Source organism: Nicrophorus vespilloides, unplaced genomic scaffold, assembly GCF_001412225.1.
Source record: "Nicrophorus vespilloides isolate i.1.1-1 unplaced genomic scaffold, Nicve_v1.0, whole genome shotgun sequence".
NCBI classification, from domain to species: domain Eukaryota; kingdom Metazoa; phylum Arthropoda; class Insecta; order Coleoptera; family Silphidae; genus Nicrophorus; species Nicrophorus vespilloides.
Genome location: NW_017096075.1, coordinates 169,708 through 183,625, shown reverse-complemented (window position 1 = coordinate 183,625; position 13,918 = coordinate 169,708). Strand labels below are relative to the sequence as shown.

The 13,918-nt window shown below is 33.1% G+C and overlaps 3 protein-coding genes across 5 annotated transcripts; all 3 read left to right on the top strand.

The window, feature by feature from the left end:
* The first annotated feature begins 1,210 nt into the window (after positions 1–1,210).
* LOC108569398 (stathmin) lies at positions 1,211–8,587 on the top strand. 3 transcript variants are annotated; one of them, XM_017930933.1, is made up of 9 exons: positions 1,211–1,359; positions 1,735–1,778; positions 6,446–6,618; positions 6,912–7,097; positions 7,156–7,302; positions 7,438–7,578; positions 7,723–7,863; positions 8,031–8,171; positions 8,334–8,587. In XM_017930933.1, the coding sequence occupies exons 2-9, from the start codon at positions 1,754–1,756 to the stop codon at positions 8,412–8,414; spliced, it is 1,035 nt and encodes a 344-aa protein (XP_017786422.1). In that variant the 5' UTR covers positions 1,211–1,359; positions 1,735–1,753; the 3' UTR covers positions 8,415–8,587. The 3 variants fall into 3 exon arrangements, with proteins under 3 accessions (XP_017786422.1, XP_017786421.1, XP_017786423.1); XM_017930932.1 differs by lacking the exons at positions 1,211–1,359; positions 1,735–1,778 and adding exons at positions 4,034–4,322; positions 5,417–5,497; XM_017930934.1 differs by lacking the exons at positions 1,211–1,359; positions 1,735–1,778; positions 7,438–7,578; positions 7,723–7,863; positions 8,031–8,171 and adding exons at positions 4,056–4,322; positions 5,417–5,497 and having other exon boundaries at positions 8,334–8,586.
* Positions 8,588–10,797: 2,210 nt separating this feature from the next.
* Positions 10,798–12,711, top strand: LOC108569385 (prolactin regulatory element-binding protein). Its single transcript, XM_017930912.1, has 6 exons — positions 10,798–11,053; positions 11,108–11,498; positions 11,564–11,798; positions 11,917–12,160; positions 12,225–12,387; positions 12,452–12,711. Exons 1-6 carry the CDS (start codon positions 10,913–10,915, stop codon positions 12,535–12,537), a joined length of 1,260 nt encoding a protein of 419 aa, XP_017786401.1. The 5' UTR covers positions 10,798–10,912; the 3' UTR covers positions 12,538–12,711.
* Positions 12,712–13,083: 372 nt separating this feature from the next.
* Positions 13,084–13,845, top strand: LOC108569387 (RNA-binding protein 48). Its single transcript, XM_017930914.1, has one exon. The coding sequence runs from the start codon at positions 13,086–13,088 to the stop codon at positions 13,815–13,817; it is 732 nt and encodes a 243-aa protein (XP_017786403.1). The 5' UTR covers positions 13,084–13,085; the 3' UTR covers positions 13,818–13,845.
* The last annotated feature ends 73 nt before the right edge of the window (positions 13,846–13,918 follow it).

Here is a 13,918-nt window from a genome sequence, read left to right as displayed (position 1 = left end):
TTTATTAATCTGTATATTTATAACACATGAATCATGGATTAATGGCCTGAAGAACTCATGTGAACTCGATATTCTAATTGGAATCAGTATTGAAATGAATATATAATAAATTCACTATTTTCAAGCAGTTTTATTACTAATAATTGTAATGATTTTATACAAATTTATACATTTTAAGGATAAATCGTAGGCGTTTTGATACTTAATTCAATTTTGCATTAAATTGATAAGAATTTGATTACAACAATAAGGAAATTGTATTTTGAGACTCTAAATTCAATTAAACAATTTTAAGTATAAAGTTATTTGTGTTTAAATATTTTAAAATATAATTGTTAATGTAAATTGAAACAATAAAATGCGTTTTATTATTTGTTTATTTAACAGAATATAAATAGAAATGTTTATCTGTTTTTTTATTTATTTAGTATTGTTATCATATGTAATTTGCATCAATTATATTGCTCCGTTATTATTATTGATGCGATAAATTTGATTAAGAGGTGACAGACATTGTCTGCAATTGCGGAGAGAACATTGAGGAAGTGAATAACCGAAGGACGCGAATGTGCAAGCTGCACTTCAGCGACGGTTTAACTCATTTTTGCAGCAATAGCAAAAATCGCGTAGGCGAAGAAAGATCCCGAAAAAAACCGTTGACTGTGGCCATGGCAAAAACCGTTGGCAAGTTTTCGCACTGATTCAAATAGGAAACAAAACAAGAGTCTGCAGACGGGGCGAATGATTCATTTATATGAGATTCATATGAAGCAGAAGGTCAAAGAAATGAGAGAAACAAAATTTCTTCCTATAAAAGGAAAGACGAGTTTTGAAGAATACAAAAATGCTCGCATGCACAAAAGGCGTAAAATATGTTTGTTCCTTAATATTTATCAACTAGGTAAATGAAGAAAGATAAAAAAAAATCTAAATCTCCTTTGTTTCGATTTGCATCATGTTGTGTGTTCGGGATGGAATTATTCCTGTTGTGATCTCTTTGTTTACAGAGTCGGTTGGAAGTTGTTTTTTTTTGTTTGTTTGCCTGTGGCAACTGGAGGGAGAACATTTGAATTTAAAAATAATTCGAATTGAACCAATCCAGCGAGAGCCTGTCTCTCCGTTACCGGACGTCAACCAATGACTGACGTGCGTTTCCCACGTGCAAAATCAAGCACTCGCTTGTCGTCTATGTTTATAAAGCGAACGGAGAGAATTTCGTGAAGTGCATTTAGCTGCATTCTGCTCGCAGAAAAGGAGTTTGTTTTATCCAGCAGGAGAGCCACCAGGAAGTACTTCCACAGTTCACCATTGCCGAAGGGCCATCACGCAGTAAATCGCAGTTTAATAGTTGAATCGTTGGTGAGTTTGAAAATATAACCTTCATTAATAAAATGCGATGTGTCAGTAAGTTTTTTGTTTTTTTCATATATTGATACGAAGTAGTATGATTTACAACTTTTCTTTTATCGCCAATTTAATATTTTATTGTTTTGTTTCAAAAGTGAAAACTGTTAAACATATGCCGAGGTAGATTATTGCAGTAATAACTGGTGGCAGTTGAAGAAGGTTGAAGAACTTTTCAACGTAAATATTTCCAAAATGCCACTTAACTGCACTCAACGTAAATAGTACCGAATATATATGGATGGTAGTAGCTCTCGATGATTTAGACGTGCAGCAGAATCTCTGTTTCGTATCGGTTCTATGTTTATTTTCTTTATTCTTGAATTTCAGACTTCCCGATAACGACGAAATGGCAGATGTTCAAAGTAGCCCATGTAAGTAGGCCCAATTTGTTTTGTTTATTACGTCGTTGCGATTAGTGTCTATGCATATTCTATTTGTGCTTGATCTATTTTCAAGTATACAAAGACAAAGGAGGATCTTTGTGCATGTCGGGTTCGCTTTAATAACTGACCTTGCAAGAGAAAGAAAGGATGGCGCAACGGCGCTCAGGTCATCCGGGGTCAGAAAGTCCATTGTTTTTAATTTGCACTGTATTTGGTGACTTTGTGCAGAACCCTCTCTCTAATTGCCTTTATTGGAATCAGCAGTTCTGTTACGTTGATTTATTTATATTTCTAATACGATAACAAGGTGTAACCCAAATTTATTGTCTTTTGTTTAGTCTTTCAATAGAAAGGGAAATATGCTGAACATAAATATGTCTAACTGGAGGTAAAGGAATATTTATGCGTCCTCTCTTTATGCATGAACGAGTTGCTAAAATACTGCAGTGCATCGACATCTTTACTTCAGTTATTTGCCTATATTTATATAAGTTTAAGTAATGTCATAATCCGTAATCAGTATTAATTTATGTAATTAATCGAAACTAATTATGTTATCTATTTGATTGATGCTTTTAATAGCGGTAATAAGGTTTTTCATGTATTATAATCAAGGGTAATTAAGTCTTTGAAGAATATTCTCATATGTTGGACGTTCCCAGTTTATGAACCTCTAGGTCGAAAACGTGTTTTAAAAATGCATAGCAAACCCAACTGCACGCCCATCGCCTGCTTGTTCAGTTGTGGAAATTCATCATATATTATTTCAGCAAGTCATCTCTTCAGATTTAAATTAACCCATAGAAAATTGTCACCTACATTACTTCTTGCATTACTTTCTCTTGTCGCGCACACCTTTTCGATTTTTGTTTTGTTTTTATTAAATATTTCTATTTACTCTACTTTTATAATTTCTCCTATACACGACAGACCCATCAATAATATCTGAGTCATCTCTACTTCGCTCATAACCTCAGTGATTGGGGCGGTTTATTCTTTTTGCTTTTACGATCCTTCTATATATTTGATCTCGTAATATGACAAACTGTAATGGACAAACACAATTTTAATTTATTTTTACATCATTTATTGTCCGCTTTCTTTGTAATAGGTTTACCGGTACAACAAACAACAGTTATGCCTCATTGAGTGCAAACAATATACATTAATTAACCATTTGATCTATTGATGCAGCCTTATAAAAGAAAACGGTAGCCTGGAATGAGTCACGTCTGTGTTATTAAATGTCCCAAGTACTGGGGGAGATGTCTTGGCTTCTTGTCCGTCTCGAAACTGGTTTGCTGCCATTTCTAGTTATTTTATTTTCCTCCGCCAGGAATAATTGCAAATACAACCAAACTCGCACATATACGGCTTCAGCAAGTATAAAACCTTGTGCTTTTGGTTCCTTGTGCTGGTCTTATTGACCTCCTCGCTGTCTTTGGGACTCACTAGGTGTGCACGTACATGCGTGTCTCCAGGAAATTAAACTTTCAACAGTCTTTCTGTATTGATGGGCGTGCACCCTCGAGAACTTCACAACCACAAAAGCACTACACAATATTTGAGTGATATTATTTATTTGATATGTGATATTTGCTCTTTCAAATTTTCATACATTTTCAATTGTGAAAATGACAGAAATTCTTATAAAATATTTAATATTTTTAATTTCTGTAGTTTCGAATAATTGTGTTTAAATCTCTTGAAAGTAGAATTAAATATTTGGTATAATTAAATTATTTTTCGACTAAAATACTGTGAATCAAAATATTTTGTTAATTTTTACTCCTTTAGAGTTTGATTATGATATATTGGATATTTAAATAGTTTGTTGATGATAATGTTGAATCATGTAATTATTTAATTGATTGCTATTGTACGCATACGAAGTCGAGAGAAAGTTTTAATCTCTATGGAAATGAATTATGCAATGGAAAAACAGTGGGTTTGTAGAAAAATGAGGAGAGAGACGTTCATGCACAGATGGTGGGATTACATCCATGTATTTGGGTGTGTTCAATCTTGGAAATCATTATAGGAATGATGAACAGACACCTGGTTGTATATGAATACACGTGAATAGGAAACAGGAAATAGTGAGCGGGTTGGGTGCAATCTGTTCCGCCGTTTCTCTGATCTGTTCCTCCCATGGATGGCGGCGGCCGTTCTAGCGAGGCGCGGATCGCTTGCGGAAGACGTCGCGGCGTCGGGGGCGGCGCGACGACGCCGTCGCTTATCGATCTGTCGATTGGACGTCGCGACGCCGCAGAAAAAGGCCGGCACCACACCTGCACAGTGTGCCGCCGACTGTTGGAACCCTCTGTCGCAATAGGAAGCACACGGGATTTGCACTGCCGAGAAACCTCTTCATTCCGTTCTCTCGCCCACTCACCTCCAGAACTCGTCTGTTAGTTAGTGTACTTATTTTGTAAAGCGAAGAAAGCAAACAAGCGAAAATGTTGATCGGATTGGTAAGGGAATCTTTCCATTGCTTCTGTCACACCTGCAGAGCGCCGCTTCCAGTAGCCGGTAAGTCTTCTTTTCGCCCTTTCTCTCTTTTCACTTCTATTTTCAACGTCAATAAATCGATATTTCATTGAATTAATAATATTTGGACTTGAACTTTAATTAAAATATGCAAATATTGATTCTTTTACAGCAAGTTATAAATGTTTAAGATTGTCCAATATTACGTATACATTTCGAACGAATATAAATCAAAAATATAACGTATAAATCTTTCTTTCCGTACATATTTATTTTCTATACATGTTTGATATCTGTAGCTTTACCTATAATCGATTGATTGATTTCAAAATTGCGAAGCTTCTCCCAAGGGGAAGGTAGTAATTTATGGTTGCAAAAAATAAAATACATTATATAACTATACCCTAATTACATTCTGAAGTAAATTGATTGTATTTATTGCAATATAGATATTTTACATTATATATATATATTAAATAAATGGTGGATGCGAAGGGTATAATGACGTTTATTGCTTTTCGGAAATGAAATAATGTTAACAGTGGGTGGGTTTCATGTTGCGAGGCGAAGGGCGGTGGAAACTTTGGACACCGGAATTCCCTCTAGACATTATATGGGGTTCTGTTGTGAGTCATGCCCGGCCGGCTGGGGCGCCTGGATTCTGCTATGGCGTCGCCACACTCCTACTTGTGCCACGCAGGCTGGACACGCATCGAACTTCCGTTTCTTATTACCCATCTGCAATTGTCTTAACTACGTAATTCTTTTTACGGGATTATTTCCTCTGGTTTAGGGCGTCTTTCCAGAATATCAGTTTATATTCGATTAAATTATCTAGCATTCATACAATTAATTTCAAATAGAGTTTAGATTTATTAAAAGTATTTCTAGTCTTGGACATTCGAACCAAATTTCAAATTATAATAACTTACCGGAAATCCTAGATGCAACTGATTGGCTTGCATATATAGTTAATTTAATAAAGTAATTACGGAAACGCAACTTTTTGATTTATATTCCTTAGAAATAATGTAATTTACGTAATTTTCTAATATATTTACTAATATGTAAATGCATGCCTATTAATTAAAAAAAAACTTTTCTTTATCTATTTCTGCTGCTAACATACAATACAGTACAACGTCGCCATCAAGGTTTGGTTGCTAAAGTGAAGACGAAACCCAGAACTATCCAACCTAAAAAAGTGCAATTTGTCAGTAAGTTGATGAAAAACGTTTAATATTTACATTTTTTATAATTTAATAGTATTTTTGTTATAAGTTCTTATTTTTCTACCCCTGCATCTTATATATTATGCTTCTGGTATATAAATCTCATATATCTAAACATATATAAATAACCCCCTGTCTGATAAGATCAGGGTGAATTTTTGATATGGCCTTTCTCCCCCAATTCTTTCACGAAACGAACTCTCCCTTCTGTATAGGTTTTTGTCTTTTTGTGACTTTATGTGATAAGGGTGTCTTTTTGTCGATGAAATGGTTTATTAATAATGAAGTAATGTTTTGATTTTTTTTTAAATCGCGTGTCTGGTTCAATAATTTTCTGCATGCGAATGAATTTTGGCGAGAGGCGGATAGTTGGTAATCGTTGTTTTGGAATGTAATTGTTCCGCATTGCGGTCCTCTAGGGTTACCCAGGATATGGATTTGGGGATGCATTACAATGTTCTTTTTTTTCATGTTTTGTTCGCTCATTCTTTAACTTGCATTAAATATGTAGCATAGTCTGACTGCCCTTGAACGAGGTTGCTGTTGCTGGGCTGTTACGTATTTATGAGCGGGGTCTGAGGTCCCAGAAATGTGGATGGAGACGTGGAAAGAGTGAGAGTTTAAAGGGCAAGTGAGAGGAGGGTATATAGTGTATCCTCTAGCCAGGGTCGGTTGCCGGGGGCTTATTGATCCCCATCGCGGCGACGCCTGGCCTCTCTCCCCTAACATCTCCACCACCATAGACGCTGGGCGTCGTGCGTTACGTCACTCTCTTAAACGGGGAAACCGCTCGGACAATAATCCTTTGCAAACATACAGTTTATGCTTAATGACACCAATCCTTTGATTTGATTATTTTTTTTATTTCGTTTTTATTTATTAATATTAGGTTCTTTATATATGTTTAATGATTCATCTCTATTTGATATCTAGCAACTGAGGTCAGGTGTCAAGAGAAGACCCGTGGCGGATTATGCTACGAAGTTATTCTTGGCGAACCGGAAGCTAAGGCTACTCCTCCGAAGAGGACCAACTCTCCAAACAAAAACGTCGTGTCCGTTCATGATATTGAAGAGAAATTGAGAGCTGCCGAAGAACGTAGACAGGTAGGCATTATTTATATCAAATTTGATATTTATTTATTGTAATGAATACGTATAATAATATCGTATATTATAGAATGTTGGTATATTTCATTATAATATGATTCTAAATATATTTTATGGAAATTAATAAGCTAAAATTTATTAATAATATTTAGGTTTATTATATTTAAATAAATTTCATATAAAATATTGTAATGAATTGAAATTTTATAATAATCTGTTAATAACATTTGGAATATTGCTAAACATATTTCGAGTCAATATCAATTTTACGTATTTTCTGTTTTATATAGCAATTGGAGTTTAACAAGATTGCTGCTCTATCAGCAAAGATGCAAAAGATTGAGGACGCATCTCGCAAGAAAGATGAGCAAACTACTCAGTTTATAACGAACACTAAAGATGCATTGGAGCAGAAGATGGAAACGCATGTTGGAAAGCGTGAGGCTTACATTACAGATTTGAAGTCCAAGTTGAAGGTAAGACGACCGACCATCTATCAAAATGACAATTCTTACAAAAGTCCAACCTCTCTAGGATCATATTGAAAACGTCGAAAAGACCAGATTGTCTTTGGAGCAGCAAACGGATGAGGTGAGAACTGCTATTGAGGAAAAATTGAAGTCTGCATCGGCACATCGCGATGAGAACATCAAGAAAATGATCGAACGTCTCAAGGAGCACGTAAGTTCATAGCCGTTTCCGTTTCAGCGGCTGCCACTACTCATCGAACTCATTCACATGTTCATCATCGCTTCTTTTTTTCTTTTCCGTTCGTTTCATTTTCGTTTTGCACGTTCTGTGTGTTACGGCCGACAGGAAGACCAGGTCCATCGTGTTCGGTCATTGAACACCATTAAGTTCCAACAATTAGAATCTGCTGTACAAGAGAAGCTGGATCATGCACAAAACAGGCGCGAACAGCTCGAGCAAGAGCAAAAAGAAAAACTCCGCAATCACGTAAGTCTATCACACATCATTGTTTTGCTTATAACAAAATATAAACATTTCTCTATCACATGTCAATGCGTGCTTCGTATTGCAACTGAACGCGCTTTTACACAAATACGTTTTGTAACAACGAAAAATATAAATGTTCTATAGAATACTCGCGCAGTTGAGATCAAACAAACCGTCGAGGAAAGAAAAACTTCAGTATCCGCCCAAATAGAAAATAAGCTTACTACTGCTGAACAGAATAGGGAAAAGGAGATCCAGAGGAAATTAGAAGCGGCCAAAAAATACGTTAGTAGCTTTTTTTTCACATGTGCTTTTATTGAAAATTCGCATTCACAATTTATAAACAAATTTTGATAATTGAGGAATGCGAAATTTCAATATGAAACTCAACATTTAAAAAAAAAAACTAGTTTTGCTTTGGAAAGCGCTATAGTCTATCGATTATTGTTTAGAATGAACGCACTGTAGAGGTAAAACAAACGATGGAGATCCGTAAGACTGAAAAATCCACACAATTAGAAACCAAATTAAATGTGGCTGAAGTGAATCGCGAGAAGGAGATACAGAAGAAACTGGAAAACATTAAAAAGAACGTACGTACAAATCACTGTTACAAAACAAATTTTACTTTGCTATACATTGTTTTGATTGATTGAATGCGTTGATCATACGAATCATCATCATATCATAAATATTTAATTAATCTGTGTAATTTGCCTTGTACATGAGAGTATAGAGATTATTCAAATTTCTAGGAGAAGCGCGCGGAGGCTGTTCGCCAGAACAAGGCTAATCTCTTAGCCACTCAACAGGTCACTACTGCGTCATCCGGTTAAACATTTAAGCGACCTTTACTATATATATTTCAGCTTTTATTTAACAGTGCTTTGGATAGGTAGTGTCCTTAGTACAATATCACCGATAGAGAACCTTCAAGTTTTTTTTTTTAAATTTGATATTATATCTATTTAAGCTGTCATTATGAAAACATATTTATATGCCTTTTTAAATGTACGTTTATTTTATTAAAATATTTATTTTGTAATATTTCTTGCTTTAATTTGGATATAATAATTCATGTTGTGAGAGGGTAACTAACCAAACTAATAATGAAAAAAAAAAACTTAGATAGTTTCATATAAATTGCAAGAGGGTGGGTGCTAATCCGAGGAAAGATTTATATGCTGTTCTTATTTCTTTGCAAATATTTTGTCCAAATGTGTTTTTTTTTGTTGTAGTTTAGTTTGAAATGTATATAATTTTGAAGTGTAACTTTTCTGATATCTGTACCCGCCGGCTACTGCATTATGAAAAAAAGACCAGCTAAAGCTTAGCCACGTGTGAAGATATGAATATTAATACTATTATTAATGATAAATGAGAAAGCTTTGAAACGGAGAACGTTTCTCGCACTATCACTTGTAGTTAGGATTTTAAATTTAAAAATTGAGGATTAAAAAAAAAGAAGAAGAATAATTCATATGGTTTATATATTTTGTCATTTTGAGAACAAAAAAAAAAAAAGAAAGGATGTTGTGTATTGAAGATATTATAATTGATGTAAAATGTTCGTCAACAATTAATGCGAACCACCTTGTTCACTCGAAAACCAGTTAACAGCATATTTTCATTGTACTTTTATATTTGGTTTACTCTGCACGTTAAAGAGATTCTCGTTTATTTAGTTAGTAAAATGGTTCGCATTAATTGATGGTGATTTGCATGGTTTTCGTGTATTGTTTCAAGATTTAAAAAAAAAAAAAGTAAATTATTGATATTTAATACAACCGCTGTGCTGCCTTTGGTGTGAAAGGGAATTTAATGATTGCCATTTTATTGTGTAAAACAATAAAAGAAAAAATCGAAATGTGCTTTATTGTGGTTCATTCCAGTTTCGTTCGCTTTGGCCTATTATATCTTCGAAAGGGTTTGCGAGTGCTCAAATTTTTGTGGTAGAATGAAATATAAATTTTTTATAATATATTTTTCGGATACACGTGGCTGGACTGGGATATGTATTTTTCTACTTTGGGCCGACGCGAACGAAACAGCGACTACAAGCTTCTGTGATGATGAGTTTGTTGTTTCTTTCTCTTATTTCCGTTTGAAGAAAATTAAAGAAAACAAAATGAAAATGTTATAGTGAAAACAATAATATTTAGCTAATGTAGCGTTTTTGTGTAGCGAAGCACTCGATTTGTATTAACAATTTCATACGCTTTTCATATATAACAAAAACTATTAAAAATTTTCAACGTTTCTACGTTTTCATTTTTATTCATCTCTAATTTTTTGGTTTGTTTTTCTTATTTGATATTGATATTACTGGTGTTTATTATTTAGTTGTTTAATGTTCTCTCGTTATTTTATTTATACATTGATTTAACATGTACTTTATTTCTTTGAGATTGTTATTTTTTTCCTTCACATAATATGTGTTACTATTTAGTTTTCTTTCGTGTTTTATATTATTTGTAAACTACTAAAGTTGCTTAATAAAATTGATTAACAAAGACAATTATTTACTTTTTTTTTATTTTATTCCGTTCTATAATTCCCAATACCCTGTGCTTATATATAAAGAGATGTTTCATATTTCATTCTTATTTTATAGCAATCATAAATTATATTAATGAAAGAGATATTATTAACGATTTTACGGGAAATTTTTAGTTTTCCGATGACTGATAATGTTTTGCATTATTGATTCCTAAGCCATAAGATACTAGACTGGAATGTCCTTTTAATAGTGTAAAAGCTGTTCACTTTCAAAATTCCCAAATTTAAAATGTTCTAAAATAGGCAGGTATAGATTGACCAAATAAACAAGATTTAAGTTAATGTAGGCTTGTAACAAACAAAAATATATTAGTTGTTTTTAGAAAATGGATAGATCCGGAAAAGCCCGAACACATTATCTGAAGATGATAATTTGGTTGCCGTGTTTTTACTAATTTTAATTGTCTTGTGTTTTGTTACAATTTTAGAACGCTAAAGTGCTTTATATATCATTTAATATTGAATTATTTAAAAAAATAAACTTATTTTGGGGACAACAATTTGAAGTGAATATTATTGAATATTTTGTAGTCAATCGATACCAATTTTAGAATATAATCATTGTAAACTAATTTATTTATATTTATGTTTTTTAATAAGTAGGCAACCCAATATGATTGTTAACATCCATGACAACCACCAGTTGTTTTCATATTGACGTCAACATATATCGATGACATTTCATTATTGTTAGGTTACATTGAACGAACATACGTGGAACTAGTTTAATTGTTCTATCAAAATATCAAAAACTGAAAGAAGTTATTAGTAAAAAATGGCTCCAACGCGTAGAAACAAGCAAGGATTGTTAGCCAGAGTGAATTTTCCATTGTATACTGTGCAAATGTTAACTAGTCGACATATTATGGTTGGAGGTGGAGGAGGGACTGCGAAAACAGGTGTAGCCAATGGATTTGTGAGTAAACATAATTATGAAGTATAAAGTTAATGAAAATGTATCAATTTTTAGGAGATATATGAACTTTCACACGATGGAGAGAAATTCATTGTAGAGGAGGTGATCCGTCATGAAACTGGCAGCAGTGTTGTTATGAATTGTGCAGCATTCAGTGATAGAAAACATAGTTACATAGTTGCTGGCCAAGAGAGCCATTGCCAATTATATAATGTTAAAAAGGAATTAGTAGTAAATAGCACAGAGAATATCGAGAATGAGGGAACTAATGGTGTGAGGCACAGAAGGAATTCATACAAAAAGGAGTCTACATCAAAGAATAACAATTATAAACGTTTAACATTTTTGATTAAAAGTGGTGATAGTGTACAGACAGATTTTTATAAAGATGAACCAATCCAAAGAGTTGTTAGGATATGCCCATCAGGAAAATGCATGGCAACAGGTTTGATATTGTTTATAATAACTTGATAAAAAAAAATAATGAAACAAGAGGTTGTTGACTTTTAGGTGGTACAGATGGTATAGTCAGACTATGGAACTTTCCAAGTCTTCAACTGAAGCATACACTGAAAGCACACAAAAAGGAAATCGATGATATAGACTTTTGTCCATTTGGTGCCTATTTGGTTACTATAGCGAAAGATGGTTTGGCTATACTTTGGGATTACAAAACTGGTAAAGAGAAACAAAAGTTGAGTTGGAAGCAGCCAGAGGGATCAAAATATTTATTTAAAAGATGCAGGTAAACATTTAGGTAATAATATATTCTTAGTATAGCATTCTTTAGTTTCTAGATCAATTCATATTTAGTATTAGTTGCTTTATAAACATACACAATAAATAATTTGATATTTATTTAGATTTGGACCAGTTGAAGGGGAGAAGAATGTGAGTGCATTGTATATGCTTAGCAATCCTACTGGAGTAGCCAAGAAACAAAAGTCGTATCTTCAAAGGTGGAATCCAGAAGATGGATCTATCAATAGGGTATCTGCTGTGGATGAGAGTATTTCTGCGCTGGCAGTGAGAGACGATGGCCGATTCGTTGCTATTGGTACAATGTTCAGCGGTTCCATTTGTATTTACATTGCCTTTAGTCTACAGGTTAATAGGAATTGTACAAATATCTTTCATCCATAATATTAATTAATATGTCTTGTGCTTTTAGAAAGTACTGCACATCCCTGGTGCACATTCCATGTTTGTAACTGGATTAGAGTTTTTGCCGGTGTCATCTGAGAAGGAGCACACCGTAACGAGTATTTCAGAAGCTTCGGTCATATCAATTTCAGTTGATAATCAAGTTTGCGTCCACAGCTTGCCTTATAGACGTAAATATAAATGATGGGAATATCTTCATAAACATTCCATTAACATGATTATATTTATTTGCAGATTCGATGCCGATGTGGTTAGCCATTTTAATAATAGTCGTTGTACTGTTTCTGACGTTTGTGTTTTGTTCGTATCTAGGAATTTAAATAATTAGGATTATTTAATAATTTTTCCTTGGGTTGAATGAAACAATTAGCCAATTTTTTCGGAATACTCAGAGATGATTCTTTTTTTTGTGTCAATAATGATTACATGTTTTTTATTAAAAAACTCTTCTGGTTAGTTAACTAGTTTATGTAAATTAGATTAATATAATTTTAAATTATACAAAACATTTGCAAGTATGAAACTCTTTTATGATTATACTTTCAAGCTTTATAAACAAAAAAATAAAATATTTATTATTTACTTTCTCCGTTATATTATATTAATAATTTTGAAAACCAATTATTTATTTTATTCTCTTTCATAAATTGAAGAAAACTTTTCTCTTTCTAACTAGCGATTGATTCCTTCTACAAGAGTGTCATTCTATCTTAGTGTTGTTTAAATATATTGAATACTTCATTTCATTCATGTATAAAATTAAAAAAAAAAATCGATTGTGTTCGAAAAAAGGAAGGTATGTTTCCCAAATAACATAAGTTTGTATATAGGCAACTCTCTTTTATGTTTACGTTAACCTATAAGTAGAATGGAACAGTCAGTGTGTAAAAAGGAAATTAAACATCATAAACAATTGGATTTATGCAAAACTAGAGCAGCATACAGACAAGGGAAAAAATTAACAGCTGTAAAAGTGTATACAGTTTCATCAGAGTCTCAACATCTGTTTGTTTATGGTGTGCCAGTGATAAATCTTAGGTCTGAGTTGAAAGCTTTATTCTCAAGATATGGCCAAGTGAAAAGTATATCCTTGGTATCCGATCATGAAACAGAGGTTTTCACAGAGTGCTACCACATTCAATTTGATAGAATACAATCTGCAAGAATTGCTAAAAGATTCTTAGATAACAAGTCATTTTATGGAGGTCTTTTGCATGTTTGTTATGCACCTGAGCATGAAGACATTGATGAAACAAGGGCCAAATTATTGCAAAGAAACAAAGATGTTTTGAAGAGGCTCCATCCCACCAATGATAGTGTTGATTCTGGATGGAAGCATAAGAGATCTCATACAGCTGCAGCTGAAGATAATGATGCAATTAATAATGATCCAATGTTATCATGGCTTGAAGCACCCAAGGAAACAAATACGAAGATGTTAGTTCAGGAAGCTTATATAAAATATGATGATTCCACACAACCTCAGAGATCCAATAAAAAAGTTAAGAAGAGCAATTTAATACCAACACCAATATTAATGTCTAAAGAATTCATTCAAAGAAAAACTGTAGAGAAGAAAATTTTATTTTACAATAAATGATTGTTGAAATGTATTTTTTTGCTGAAAACATTAGGATAAATAAATGTATAAATATTCATAAAAAATATTTTATTTCATTTAATGAACACAAAGTAAATTGA